Source organism: Pelophylax lessonae, assembly GCF_965119305.1.
Source record: "Pelophylax lessonae genome assembly, chromosome: 2".
NCBI lineage: Eukaryota > Metazoa > Chordata > Amphibia > Anura > Ranidae > Pelophylax > Pelophylax lessonae.
The window spans coordinates 685,988,188-686,003,456 of NC_138769.1; the positions used below are offsets into that span (position 1 = coordinate 685,988,188).

The following is a 15,269-nucleotide window of genomic DNA, read 5'->3' on the forward strand; positions in this document are numbered from 1 at the left end:
CAAAAGTAGGCATAAACCAGATGCCTTGTGTGCTCTAGTACAAGTATAGGTGTAAGATTCTGGTACCTCCGGTACCCTTAATCACCACTTTCTCTGTAATGCGTCCCACCTTTCTCTTCAGGTGGTACGCATATACCTTTTAAGAACGATGATGTCACTGCTGAGCGCCGCAGAGCGGCTATTTCAACCACCGGCGGTCTCACTCACATTGTTCGTTCAACCGCATGGTTGGTTCGATCAAGCCATGTCAGAAGCAGCCTACCTGATGTTACTCGCTCATGTATCTCGCTACCTGGACTTGTTTCACTCACTGATCTTGTATCTCGCTACCTGATCACTCCTGGCATACCGCTTCTACTTATGGCTATCTCTCCCTACCTTCCTGCCTTGTTATCCACATGCTTTCAAGCCTGTCTCTCCATCGGAACCTCCAGCTATTCCCTTTACCTGGAGCAGACCGGACCCTCGCTACTGATCCCTGTATCTCGCTACCGGATCATTCCTTATCTACTGGACCTCTCTAAACTACTAACATTACAAGTGATAAGAACCCCGCAGGGGAACCCTCCATAACCTTATTGCACTATCTACCTATGCACATTAAGGACTGTTACTACCTATCCATACTATCCTATCATCTGCACTGTTACATAGATTGCTAGCTCTTGAGCCTACTACCATCTGCACTGCTGCATAGATTGCTAGCTCTCCTGTCTACTACTATCTATCCTTGCACTGGGTTAGTCTATCCTGTATTTGTCATCTGCTGTCCTCACCACCTGTTAGCATACTCGATACTAACCTATCTGCATTCCTAAATACCATCTTGAACTCTCCTATACAAACCTATCAAGTGATTACCATCCTTGTCACTGTTCACACCTGTCCCTTCAGCACATCACCTTCATACTATCATATACATCCTATCACTCCAGGAACATCTCATTGAGTGTGTATAGATCTGTATGTTGAAGCTGACAGGCCCACGGTGATGAGTCCTGGAGAGTTGGATCTGGTATTCAACACATCTCTACATGACTACTGAGTGGAGATTTTGCAGCTGCAAATCCAGCCTATACTAAAAACGCAGGAGTGTTACAGATTGAACGAACCTTAAAAATGGATTCAGCAGAATTACCCACTCAAGTGACACAATTAACACAACAAGTAAAAGCGTTAATACTTGCTCTGACTGACGTACAAGAAAAGAATCAGACTTTAACACAGCAGGTAACCCAGCTCTCACGGCTTACTGCTGTTCAGCCTCCTGAACCTAAAATAAACCCTCCTCTAGTGTTTACAGGTGATCGGAAAAAATTTTGTGAATTCAAAAACGCATGTCAATTGCTTTTTTTGTTAAAACCTCGTACATACCCCACTGATCAAATCAAGTCTGTACCGTTATTTCATACTTGACGGGTGATCCACGGGCCTGGGCAGACTCTCTCTTTGAGAATAATGATCAGATTCTCAACACCTATTCCTTATTCCTAGCGGAACTCGCTAGTTTATACGATGACCCCAATAGGCAGAGTACTGCTGATATTCAGTTGAGGGCCTTAAAACAAGGAAGGAGACCTGTAGAAGACTTTGTATCTGAGTTCAAAAGATGGACCCTTGATTCAGGGTGGAATGACACATCTTTGTGAACTCAATTCAGACTCGGGTTATCGGAAGCTGCTAAAGACGAGCTCGCCCGAGCGGATTTACCTGGCACCTTGGAGGCCTTGATACAACTTAGTATCAACATCGACAGACGACTGCGAGAAAGAAGGGCTGAAAAGATGGGAATGCCATTGTCTAGTCCTTCTCAGATTTTGGCCGTTGACCCTACTCCCATGGATGTAGGAACCATACGCCCACCTTTAACGACGAACGAGCTAGAAGAATATCCAGAAATCTCTGCATGTACTGCGCATCCTCGGATCATTTGATAAGCACCTGTCCCCTTGTCCGCAAAAAAGAGGGTGAGTGTTCACATGTCTTGCTGGGAGGATTAACGACTTCCTTTTCTAACCCCTATCTTTTTGTTCATTTAATATTACAGTGGGACCAAACTAGGATCACCACCAAGGCTATGGTCGACACTGGATCTTGTGGAAACTATATTGATACACGCTTTGTTACCTTAAATAAAATACCTATTATTTCAAAATCTAAGCCTGTTTCTGTTAGTTTCATTAATGGTATTCCACTGTCTTCTGGTCCAATCACCAACCAGACACAGGCACTCCTTGCCACTACCAACGAATCACATGTGGAGACCATCACCTTTGACATACTATCCTCACCCCATTTTCCTATTATTTTGGGACTTCCCTGGTTACACACACACCAACCAATCATAGATTGGAAAAAAACGGACTTTGGTTTTCCCTTCTCACTATTGTGAGAATACGTGTAACCTCCCATCTTATGGGAAGATTCTGTCTGTGGTGTCAGATGAAATTGCACCACTATGCTATCAGGATCTGTCCGAAGTGTTCCTTGAGAAAAATGCTCAAGTGTTGCCTCCCCATAGGGATTACGATTGCACTATCGATCTACTCCCTAACAGCAAATTGCCTTTCGGTCATGTTTATCCCCTTTCACAGGATGAACTTTCTCATCTCAAGGAATACTTGGATGAGAATTTGACAAAAGGGTTCATTAGACCCTCCACTTCTTCCACTGCTGCAGGACTTTTCTTTGTCCGCAATAAAGATTCCAGTCTCAGGCCTATTATCGATTATAGGCAATTAAACACGATTACGATAAAGGATCGCTATCCTTTGCCGCTCATCCCTGAACTTATTGAACAGGTGCGTGGGGCTACTTATTTCACCAAATTAGACCTGAAGGGGGCATACAACCTAATCCGAATCCGTGACGGGGATGAGTGGAAAACAGCATTCAGAACCAGATACGGACTATTCGAATACCTTGTGATGCCATTCGGGCTATGTAATGCTCCCGCAGCTTTCCAAAGATTCATAAACGACATCTTTAGAGACTTACTTGATGTCTGTGTTGTAGTATACCTAGACGATATACTTATTTATTCTCGATCTATGCCTGAACACATAAAACATGTAAGACTTGTGTTGTCCAGACTGCTCTCACACAGACTATATGTGAAATTAAAAAAATGTCTATTTCATAAAGAAGAAATATTATTTCTAGGATACTTCATATCCAAAACTGGAATTAAGATGGATATGAGTAAGATATCCTGTATTCTAGACTGGCCTATACCAACAACTCGTAAGGCCCTACAGCGATTCCTTGGATTCTCGAACTTCTATAGGAAGTTCATCAAGAACTTTTCCGCTATTGTGAGACCTCTCACACAACTGACAAGTATAAAAAAACCATTCAAATGGTCAGAAGAAGCAAATCAAGCTTTCTGCTTGTTAAAATCAAGCTTTACTTCTGCTCCCATACTACGCCATCCAGACCCATCCCTCCAATATATTCTAGAGGTAGATGCGTCAAATATGGCAGTAGGAGCAGTTCTCTCCCAACGACCAACAAACACTTCATCACTCCACCCAGTTGCTTTCTTTTCAAAATCACTAAGCAGCCCAGAGGTGAATTACCCAGTGGGTGAAAAGGAGTTGCTTGCCATAAAACTGGCACTGGAGAATTGGCGACATCTGCTCGAAGGTACCCAGTTACCAATACTCATATATACAGATCATAAAAACCTTCAATACCTCCAGACTAACAAGACTCTCTCCCACCGGCAGGTACGATGGTCATTATTCTTTTTAAGATTTAATTTCCTAGTGACCTACACGCCTGCAGACAAAAATAAAAAAGCGGATGCGCTATCACGATTAACCGAAGATAACTGCGCCGAAATCCCTTCCATTCCCATAATACCCTATGAACGCATTATTGGTGTTGTCCGTTCCTTGAAGGAAGAGATTTTGCACAGTATAAGAATGGATTCACCTCCACCACAACTAAGTACTGATGCAGAAGGCTTCCTCTATTACAATGACAAACTCTACATACCCCCTACTATGCGCACCAAGATCTTGGAGTTATCGCATGATGTGCCCATGGCAGGACATATGGGTATATAACGAAAACCTTTAATTTGCTCACCAGGCAGTTTTGGTGGCCTGATATGAAGACGTCTGTACAAAAATTTGTTTCTTCATGTGACATCTGTGCAAGGTCCAAAATTGACACTACAAAACCATCTGGACTACTTTGTAGTCTACCAATACCCCAGGTTCCATGGGAAGTTGTGTCCTTAGATTTCATAGTAGAACTACCACCCTCTAAAGGATTTAATACCATCCTAGTGTCAGTGGACCACTTGACAAAGATGGCACATTTCATTGCTATCCGTAGACTACCTTCATCTAAACAAACAGCGGAACTACTGATGAAACATGTGTTTAAGTTGCATGGAATTCCAAAAACTCTTTTGTCCGACCGTGGTTCACAATTCATCTCTAAATTTTGGCAAGCACTTTGTCAAATTTTACGCATTAAGCGAAAGCTCACTTCTCCCTACCATCCTCAGACCAACGGACAGACTGAAAGAGTCAACCAGTGCATTGAGCAATATCTACGTTGCTACACATCATACTTGCAGGATGATTGGGTGGATCTCCTTCCTCTAGCAGAATTTGCTTACAACAACGCAACCCACAGTAATACGAAGCAAAGTCCGTTCTACTTGAACTATGGGTTTCATCCCACTCTTCTTCCACCACGCATCCTGCCATCGAGTAACCCAGTAGCCTCGCATTACCTTACCCAAATAAAAGACTCTTTGGGTTTACTCAATACCACTATATCACACGCTCACAGTCAACAAAAAAAGTACTACGACCTTCGTAGAAGACCTTTTCCTCAGTATGCTATTGGGGACCTTGTTTGGCTATCGACAAAGAACTTAAGATTAAAAATCCCTAGCAAGAAGCTTGGACCTTTATTTTTGGGACCCTTCCCAATTAAAAAACTTATCGGAAAAGCTGCAGTACAGCTCACCCTACCAGCAGATCTCAAGATCCATCCCATCTTCCATGTGTCGCTACTGAAGCCCCATGTTCCTAACCAAGGAATAAGGCCTACCATCTTGCCTCCACCTCCAATACAAGTTGAAGGCGGAGAAGAGTATGAGATCAAGGAAATTTTGGATTCTCGCATCCATAGAGGAAGACTCCAGTATCTCATAAGATGGAAGAACTATGGACCCCAAGACGACACCTGGCTAGATACCTCTGATATTCATGCGCCTAGACTTATACGGAACTTTCACTCGAAACACCCAGAGAAACCTGTCCTATAGGCCTTCCGGAGCCGGCCTTAAGGGGGGGGGGTACTGTAAGATTCTGGTACCTCCGGTACCCTTAATCACCACTTTCTCTGTAATGCGTCCCACCTTTCTCTTCAGGTGGTACGCATATACCTTTAAGAACGATGAGGTCACTGCTGAGCGCCGCAGAGCGGCTATTTCAACCGCCGGCGGTCTCACTCACATTGTTCGTTCAACCGCATGGTTGGTTCGATCAAGCCATGTCAGAAGCAGCCTACCTGATGTTACTCGCTCATGTATCTCGCTACCTGGACTTGTTTCACTCACTGATCTTGTATCTCGCTACCTGATCACTCCTGGCATACCGCTTCTACTTATGGCTATCTCTCCCTACCTTCCTGCCTTGTTATCCACATGCTTTCAAGCCTGTCTCTCGATCGGAACCTCCAGCTATTCCCTTTACCTGATGCAGACCGGAACCTCGCTACTGATCCCTGTATCTCGCTACCGGATCATTCCTTATCTACTGGACCTCTCTAAACTACTAACATTACAAGTGATAAGTACCCCGCAGGGGAACCCTCCATAACCTTATTGCACTATCTACCTATGCACATTAAGGACTGTTACTACCTATCCATACTATCCTATCATCTGCACTGTTACATAGATTGCTAGCTCTTGAGCCTACTACCATCTATCATCTGCACTGCTGCATAGATTGCTAGCTCTCCTGTCTACTACTATCTATCCTTGCACTGGGTTAGTCTATCCTGTATTTGTCATCTGCTGTCCTCACCACCTGTTAGCATACTCGATACTAACCTATCTGCATTCCTAAATACCATCTTGAACTCTCCTATACAAACCTATCAAGTGATTACCATCCTTGTCACTGTTCACACCTGTCCCTTCAGCACATCACCTTCATACTATCATATACATCCTATCACTCCAGGAACATCTCATTGAGTGTGTATATATCTGTATGTTGAAGCTGACAGGCCCACGGTGATGAGTCCTGGAGAGTTGGATCTGGTATTCAACACATCTCTACATGACTACTGAGTGGAGATTTTGCAGCTGCAAATCCAGCCTATACTAAAAACGCAGGAGCGTTACAATAGGTGTCAGAGGCCTTATGTGCTCTACTACAAATGTAGGAGTCAACCAGCAGTCCTATGTGTTTTACTACAAATGTAAAGCCATTGGCTGCCTCCTACCTGTTCTGTAAATGTAGATGCAAGTGGTCAAAAGTGGGTGTTAAGAAATGATTCACCCAAGCAGCCCAATTAATATACAATTTTAACATTCACTTGGTTCTTCTCTTTTCATTTACCATGGGGCATGTGATATTTCTCTTCACTATATGTGGTGTCCTCCTTTAACGTCACCATTTTTTGTCATTTCAATAAGCGTATGCACTCAAAACCTGTAAACAGGAGCCTTTGCAAATTGCATGCCATACTGTATGCTGCATAGATTCTCTAGAAGTTGACCTCTTTCTTTGTCATCCGTACAGTTTCCTAATACAGGGCCATAATTTACAGTTGAATTACACAATAAGTACACAGGGTGAAAGGACAAGCACAGCTATGTAATCTGTAAATTGATTGATTGCAGAGAAGACCTTTGTCAAAGTGAAGGAAAAAGAAAGCGGCAGGAATGCTAATGATGAAATCTAACAAAAAAGGTTTGTGGGACTGACCTGCACCCCCAATGCCAATTAATGTTCCTACAAAAAGAGCTCTTTACTCTGTTCTGTACAAAATATGATTCATATTACTGGACAGTGTCATTGTATTAATGGGCAAGGCCATAGTATCACATACCTTTCATTATAAAGGCACACCAATGTTTCTTAGCCTGTGTAATGATTAGGAAAGGTATACAACAGGTCCAATTTTATTTAATTCCCCTGTAAAACGTATACAATCAGGTTTGGGACTGTCTGTTTAGTCTGTTCAGAGGACTATAGAGTGCACGCTAAAAGAGGCTGCAGCAGGAGTCCAATTTAACATGGAAGAGTGAGAAACAAAAGCAAACGTTTCCTTGATTGTGTGCATTTAGCCATTTGGCTCCAAAAATACTTTTCTACCACTGTCATTAAGGAACAGCTGTTCTGATATATTACCAATTGGGTCAATAAATCCAATAGCATTTAAAAAAAATCCAAATGCCTTTATAAAAACTAGAGCAAGTAAATAATGATATGCCCATCTTTTACAGAGATCACACAAGTATGAACTTTTTCCTACACTAAAAATTGTAACTACAAAATGTCAAAATAAGCTAGCACATTTTTCAATTGCCTTTGGTGAGGTGGAATAAACCAGACAATTACTGTTTTATGGTGGTGTTGTAGTCTGTGTAGTCTATCATTTTTTTTTTCTACTTTATATATAATGAATCTATTCTTGGAAAGACACAGCCAGAAGCAAAGACCCCATGGGGCAGGCCCAGTTTGGGACAAAGACCAGCCCTGTGCAAACCCCCCCGCCCTCGGCCTGGAATAAGGACACTGGGGCAGATGCAATCTGGGGGAAAAAAAAACACACCTGGAACAAAGACCCAGCCTGGTGCAAATGCCTGAACCTGGGACAAAGACCTTAGCCCAGCCCAGCCCAATACCCCAGGGTGGATCAAGCAGAGAAGACACCATGGGCAGATGCAATTTAGAGAAGACCCTACAGCGTTGACCTAGGTTGTAAAGAACACTTTGGGCTTACCCTCACTTTAAAGGTGCTGGAGCATACATAGAACTTTCAAGAGGGATAATTTGATGCATGGTCTCTAAACACCTTGAAAACCAACCACAAAAGTCTGTTTTTTCAGTTTGACTACTTAGCCTGCTGTGTCCAGTACCCACACCATGGCAAGTTATTGGAAAATGAGATGATACTTAACAAGTGTTCCTGCACAATCTCTGTGGTAACTTGTTCTCTTTAAAGCCCCGTACACACGCACAGATTGTTGGCCAACTGATCGGCCAACTTTTGTCCAGTGTTGTTTGTTGGTTGAAATGTGCTCTAGACTTGCACTGGACTTTTGTTGGCCAACAAAAACCAACTTCAGAAGTGATGTCATGTTCTGGTTGACTTTCAGTGTGTTTTTTCTTCTCAGAGCATGCCCAGTCTTGCTCATCTGATTTTTGTCTGCCGAAATCTGTACTGACTAATGGGCCATACACACTATAAGATTTTCTGAAGACTTTTTCCTTCAGACTTACCAAAACCATATAATATGAGGTCAAACCTAAACACTTTCAATTTGTATGCAATCTGGCAGGCCCTTGCACTACATAGAAAAGGTAAATCTGAAGGAAATCTAACCACAAAAGTTGGACAGTGTGTATCCAGCTTGAGGAACAATCGGCCGTTCTTTGTTGGCCAACAAAAATTTTATAGCATGCACACCAGATTTTTTTCGGCCGAAAATTCGCAGTTGGTTGTCGGAAGCATCATACTAACAAGCCTACAATCGGCAGATCGGACGTTGGCCAACAATTTACGACCAACAATCTGTGCGTGTGTACGGGGCTTAAATTTGAAAAATAAAAGCGTAGGCAGGTTGCCTACAGAAGTGTTGGCTTTAGTTAGTGGCTGACCCAGGCTGGGGGGGGGGGGGGGGAGTTAATGTGTGTGCTGCTGTCCCTGGGCTTTTTGGATCCAGTCTATCCCCTGGTGATATAAAATATTGGGGGAAGGCTAGGTTTGGGGCTCCTTTTTAGGCCACTCTAAGCAGGACATGCTGTGACTACTGTGTAGGACGACTGCTGGCACTGGCAATCCAGAGACCAGCCAAACACCTAGGAGGCCTTTTAAAAGGTATGCCTGGGCAGCCAAATAGGGTTCTTCCAATTTTAATGGTTGTCATGGACTGTAATGCTGAAAGACTTTGAAAGTAAAGTGGCATCAACTATTCTAAACCAGGTATGAATTTATTCAAAGGGGTGCATGGTGATTTTGGTATATCAAAAGAACTTGGGTCAGTAAAGCACATACAAGTGTATAGCAGCCGGTCATGAAGAATAATACCTGGTGTAGGTGACAGGGGAGACTTCTACTAGCAACTGGGATCGAACCCATGTTATGGAGATCATGACATGGTCACATGGTACGAGAGCGAAGGAGTTACAAGTACATGCATGAGGTCTGCACTACGTGCATCGTGAGACCCCATTCTGCCACTTTAAGTAAGGTGTTAGAGGCATGCTGGACCGGTAGAGAGGGCACGGCTCAGCGGTGGCCCACTGAATTGCAATATATATCAGACAACAAGTGACTAGTGGCATTAACAGTCATTTTCAGAGAAACTCTGCAATTTTATTTACTGCACACAGTGACACAGCTCATCTCTAATTTGGGGAATTGCTTTAATGTTAGATTCTCACATGACCACAGTTCCTGACTGGTCCCAGGCATCGATGAACGCGTGCACGGCGAAAGGTACTACCACATGCAGGGCAAGGTGCCTCCCCCACAAACATTAATAGCAAAAGGAGATACAACTTGTAATGCACCATAAGAAAAAATTAAGATGATCTTTACTAAATGACAAGCATATTTTAGCGAGTTATATTGGGAAGCAAAGCCAACTACAAGTATTATTTCTGTTTCAGACACTGATGTGTTAACCCCCAGGCTATTCTTTTAGTAGGATCTGTCAAACAGAGGATAACCTTTGAATAGACCTGGGAAGTGAGCATGTAAACATCAACCTTTCCTTGCAGCACAAGTACAAGAAGTCACTGTGGTTACCTCATCTTGGTTGCAATGAGACATCTTTTCCCTTTTCTGAATCTGCTCTTTGTGCTTCGACTCCTTGTAGCTGGAACAAAGGAAAAAAAAAGACAACATGTTTTCCGATAAAATACAACGAGCAGGTACAGGCATCCAATTTAATTGCTTCTCATCCAGCAAAATTTTGTCAGTAAGCAGACTTTTAATCTAATTAAACTGTGAACTAAGTGGATAGAGTAGAAATATCTCATTATGCCTCCAGATCTTCCAAGACAGTGAAAGTTTTATTAGAGATAATTAAAGCGGACCTGTCGCAGAAAGACAAATGCAGTTAAGGAGGAATCACAGTTGGACACTTTTTCTTTTTAAACAGCTTTATTTACTGTTCATATAAAGCAAGCTTGGAATTTAGTTCTGACAAAAAGGTAAATGATAGATTTGACCTCTTCAAAAATGACCCCTTGTGTATGACTGTGTATATCAAATAGGGATGGGAGAACGGTTCAGCCGAACATTTGACCGTTTGCTTGTTCGTCACACACCCGAAATTGTAGGGTGTTCGCCACCCGCCGACCTAAAAATTAAAAAACGCTTTCACCTCCTGGGAGGCTTCCCGCCGTATGCCCGCTCTGCAACGTGATCTCAGAAGGGGGCAAAATGTCAAAGAGCGGAGCGGGCATATGGCAGGAGGTGTGATTGACGATGGATTTAAATTTACATCAAGAGACACTATTTTTTATTTATTTTTTTAAAATAAAGGATTTGTCAAAAACGTTCTTGTTATTTTTGTACACTTACTTGGTGAATGGGTATGGGCTCTATGTACCCGATACCCATTCACATTAGGGGGGAGGGGCAGGATCTGGGGCCCCCCTTGTTAAAGGGGGCTTCCAGATTCTGATAAGCCCCGTGCCCCCAGACCCCCACAACCACAGCCCAGGGTTGTCAGGAAGAGGCCCTTGTCCCCATCAACATGGGGACAGGCTTCCTCTGGGAGGGGGTGGGGGGGGGAGGCAGAGCCCCCCTGCCCCAAAACACCCACTACCCCTATGTTGAGGGTCTGGATAAGGGTCTGGTATGGATTTTGGTGGGAACCCCACGCCATTTTTAAATAAAAAATTTTAGCAATAGCCAGGTTTCAGCAATTGTAACCATGAGTCATTTTAAATGGGATTTGACTCTTTTTTTTTCTTCTTTAGAAAGGTCATTTTTGCTGTAGCATGTTTTAGGCATGCTACAGATGCACCACTTTACAGGCACATTAAGGGGACCCCCCAGGCACTATATTTGAAGCTGGGTTCACACACATCAAAATTTAATTCGCACTAGTGTGAACCCAGCCTTAAGGAATTTTTCATTTTTATTGTTGCACTCTAAGCATAATTAAAATCACTGCTCCTAAAAAAACATTTTTTTTTTTTTATTGATACATGTCCCCCAGGGCAGTACCCAGACCCCCATACCCCTTTTATGGCCAATTACTTGCCTATAAGCCTTTAAAATGAGCCATTTTGATTTTTCCCATTTGGCTCCCAAAGATTTCAATGGGTCTTGGGTTAGAACATTTCCCTTGTTCGAGAGTTCTGCTGCAAACCGAACAGGGGGGTGTTCGGCACATCCTGAATATCTAAAAAGGTCCAGTTCAAATAAATTCTTCACCTCCCAGTGCTAAGGCAGACAGAATGTACCTCACTGAGATGCGCCACTCTCCAATCACACATTGCATATTGAAGACTGGCCGTGTCCTCCCCATAGACATTGCACACAAAGCTCAGACACCTACTTGAGGTTCAGCTAGGTCAGTCAAGCAGCAAGATGAGTGATATATATGTTCATTAACCCATTAGTGCCCATCCCCATCTCTTGTGCACTAACCCCTGTGCATTAACCCCCAAGAACCCAGTCCTTAGCCCATGTCCATTATCTCCTTGGTACTCAGTTCCCTACACTTGTATGTTAACCTTCGGTGGCCAGTTGCCAACATGTGTCTTAACCCCCAAGCACCCAATCCACATCTGCGGCTTGAACCCTCAGCATCCAGTCTCCAATGTATCTGTATAAATATACTGTATGTATTCATTATGCATATGTCTTTTTCAGTTAGGCTATTCTTCTTTGCCTCCAAGAACATAAGGTCCTGAAGAAGCAAATAATGTGAAACGAGTAAACCTCTTGGGCTATGTTGGAGCACAATAACAGTAATTGAAAAGCATATGTGGTTTACAAGGGTCCCACAAAGCAGCAATTTTTTGGAATATTTTAATCTGTAATTTTTTAAATTTGTAATAAACTTTTTATTCATTTATATTAATTTAGGTGTCCCTCTTCTGTATTCTAAGTCCAATTACTATCTGGGTTTTGTTCTCTATCATATGTGTAAAAACCAGGGTGGATAAAAATCAATTTGAAAAATAAAATTAAAAAAAAAAAAAAAAAAAAAAAAAAAAAAAATTATAATCTGATTTATTTTTTGGTTAATCAAAATGTATTTTATCAAAATGCTTTTGAAGTAAAAACCTATCTAAAAGATAGTTTTCCATTTAGGATGCATTAATAATTTCATTTATTCCAGCATGAAATGGAGCTTAGTTATGTAGCATGAGGCTGTATATTCTGCAATATTTAAATTTTTGGTAAACTCATTTAATTAATCCAAGCTCTGCAAGCAAAGATAACATGCACTGCATTGCTGCATTCACATACTTTCACAGTAACCATGAGATAAAACAAAGTTCAGGAACATTCCTTTATCCCATTGTTTTGCAAACCTATGTACACTACAAACCGTATGATTGAATCAGTTCTGATATTGCCGTTTTACTAACTTGACAGCTTATTATTCTAAATAGGAAACCTTCATTTTTTTTGCAAATACCGTATTAAAGATTGTAACTACCAGCAAAAATAAGTCATTACATTTAAAGAGCATCTGTCAATTTAGATTTATCATGGCAGCGCCTGTTAGCGGGCATCCACTCACCTGCTGCTACCACATCCCTCACCTTGTTGTGTCACTGCCGCATCACCAGATGTCCCATTTAAGTGAATGGGACTGTCGATGAGTCAACAGCGGGTCAGAGGTGACAGTTGCTCTTTAAAAATTATGATTTAAACAGAGTTGATTTAAATCAGGATTTAAATTGTGACTTGATTTAAACCAAATCCACCCTGGTAATAACTCAGGGCACATGCGTAAACCCCTTAGCATCCAGTCTCCAGCATATGTGCAACAATCCCTCACATTTATTGTATGCACCATGCCAAATATCAGTATAATTTCCATTGCCTCTGGCTCATATAATCATCTGAGCTCCACTGCTTCTTTCCTGCTTAAACATTCCCTGGCAATCTTTTCCCATCTCGCACCTCCCCAGTGCCACCACCACTGTTCCTGGACTGCATGACAGTCTTTTCCAATAATATGCTTGGATTTTCGGGTTTTTTATTTTTTCACCTCCATTATCCCAAATTCCACTGACACAAGCCTCCTGTTTAAACTTCAGTGTCTGTTGTGTTGTGAAAATTTTATTAGGATTATTGTGGACATTTTTTAGGATGCGTTTCATTTAGATTGTCATTGTCGGTTTGCTTGCGTCACGCTCATTAGAGCATGTACGGGTGAATCGGCATTGAGGAAATACTACTGGCAGTGAAAACCCATCTCTGCAGTCCCCTCCTGCACTTACTGCCTGCTGGGATACCCTCCCTGTAACCTCCCCTGCATTTATTAACCACTAAGATATACTCCCTCCTCCTCTGCTACACATATCTCCCTTTTTCATATCCTCCTACACAGCCCATCAGCACCTAGTCCCCAGCGGGTACATGGACACCTCAGCACCTAGTCTTCAGAAAAAAAAAAAATATATAAAAAATAATAAAAATTCCTGCTAGCTCCTCACTCCTGGACTTGCTGCCTACTGTTATACCCTCTGGACCCCTCTCCTGAACATTACTATCAAACATTCCTGAGTCCCCTCCTACATCTCCCCCCACGCCCTCCACACTCCTTTTCCTCCTTCCTGCAACCCGTGGTGATAAAAACATGTAAAAATAACATTTTCGTGACCAAACTTTGCTAAAAATGTACATTTGGTAATCCTCGGCTAGACTTTTGTGGTTCTGGGAAACCCTGGATATCAAACCACACCTTACATAAAAGCCTAGATTCCGGCTAACCCCATCCACATTGGAACTAAGCCCCCTCCCAATTTGTAATGCTATGGGAGAGCCTAATTGGCACGTAAAGGCTCTCACATTGAACTGCTAAATGACATATTGTATGGCTTAGTTCCATGCCAGAAGTCAAGGCCCAACATTTAGCATTGAGGTCCCATATTTAGAGCCTGGTTCCAAAAAAACATTTGGCAGAGGATTACCCAATGTACATGAGCCGGAGCCAAGGTTACTGCAGTTTGACAAAGTTGTTAGTCTTTAGTTTGAAAATTTCTCAGAGATCATGTTAAAGTGGACCCGGCAGAATTTGAGACTGTCTAATTGTGCAAGTTTCTAAACAGAGTATAGTAAGGTAAGTACAATATCATCTAACCTCATAGGTCAGGATCAAGATCTATGACACTACTGTGAATCATCTGCACAAGCTACACAACTGATTTATTAAGCAACGTGCAGTACACTATAGCAACCAATCATCAATTACAGATTGTTGTACTGACAACTAATTAAAGGTGTAACTGAGTTGTCGCCTGGGTCGCTGCACCCTACTCGTCATCTTATTAAATAAGCCCAGCTAGAAGAACCAGCAGGATATGCATTTTCTATAACGAGCAAATGTTTACTTTTAATTATCTCCAGGAAAACTGCTTATGTTCACAAGGGGAAACTAAAAGACTAATTTTCTCACATTTTAATGTTTTATCAGAAAAAAATCCCTAAATGATGATGGAAGTTAGTTTTCCTAATGCTTAAAGTGCAGCAAATCCAAAAGCAGAATTCATGCTGCATTGACTTGATTGATCTAAACCAGTGGTCTCCAAACTGCGAACTGTGGGCCAGATGCCCTTTGTTTGTCCTCATCGGCCCTTGGGGCACTATTCCTCCCACTCCTACGAGACATTATTTCTCAGGAGACATAATTTCTCACACTGGATCCCAAGAGTGCGGCATAATTCCTGCCACTGACACAAATGATAGTGCACTTTCCCTCTCATTGATACCAATGATGGGGCACTATTCCTCCCACTGATACCAATGACAGGGCACTATTTCTCCCACTAATACCAATGATGGGACACTATTCCTCCCACTGA

At 42.3% G+C, this 15,269-nt stretch overlaps 1 protein-coding gene across 1 annotated transcript in view; it reads right to left on the reverse strand.

Moving 5' to 3' along the window:
• DEUP1 (deuterosome assembly protein 1) overlaps nt 1-15,269 on the reverse strand; it is a 101,596-nt gene that overhangs the window by 44,405 nt on the left and 41,922 nt on the right. Inside the window, exon 9 of the mRNA XM_082245865.1 lies at nt 10,018-10,087. Within this exon, the coding sequence (XP_082101991.1) occupies nt 10,018-10,087 (70 nt within the window). The remainder of the gene's footprint in view (nt 1-10,017; nt 10,088-15,269) is intronic.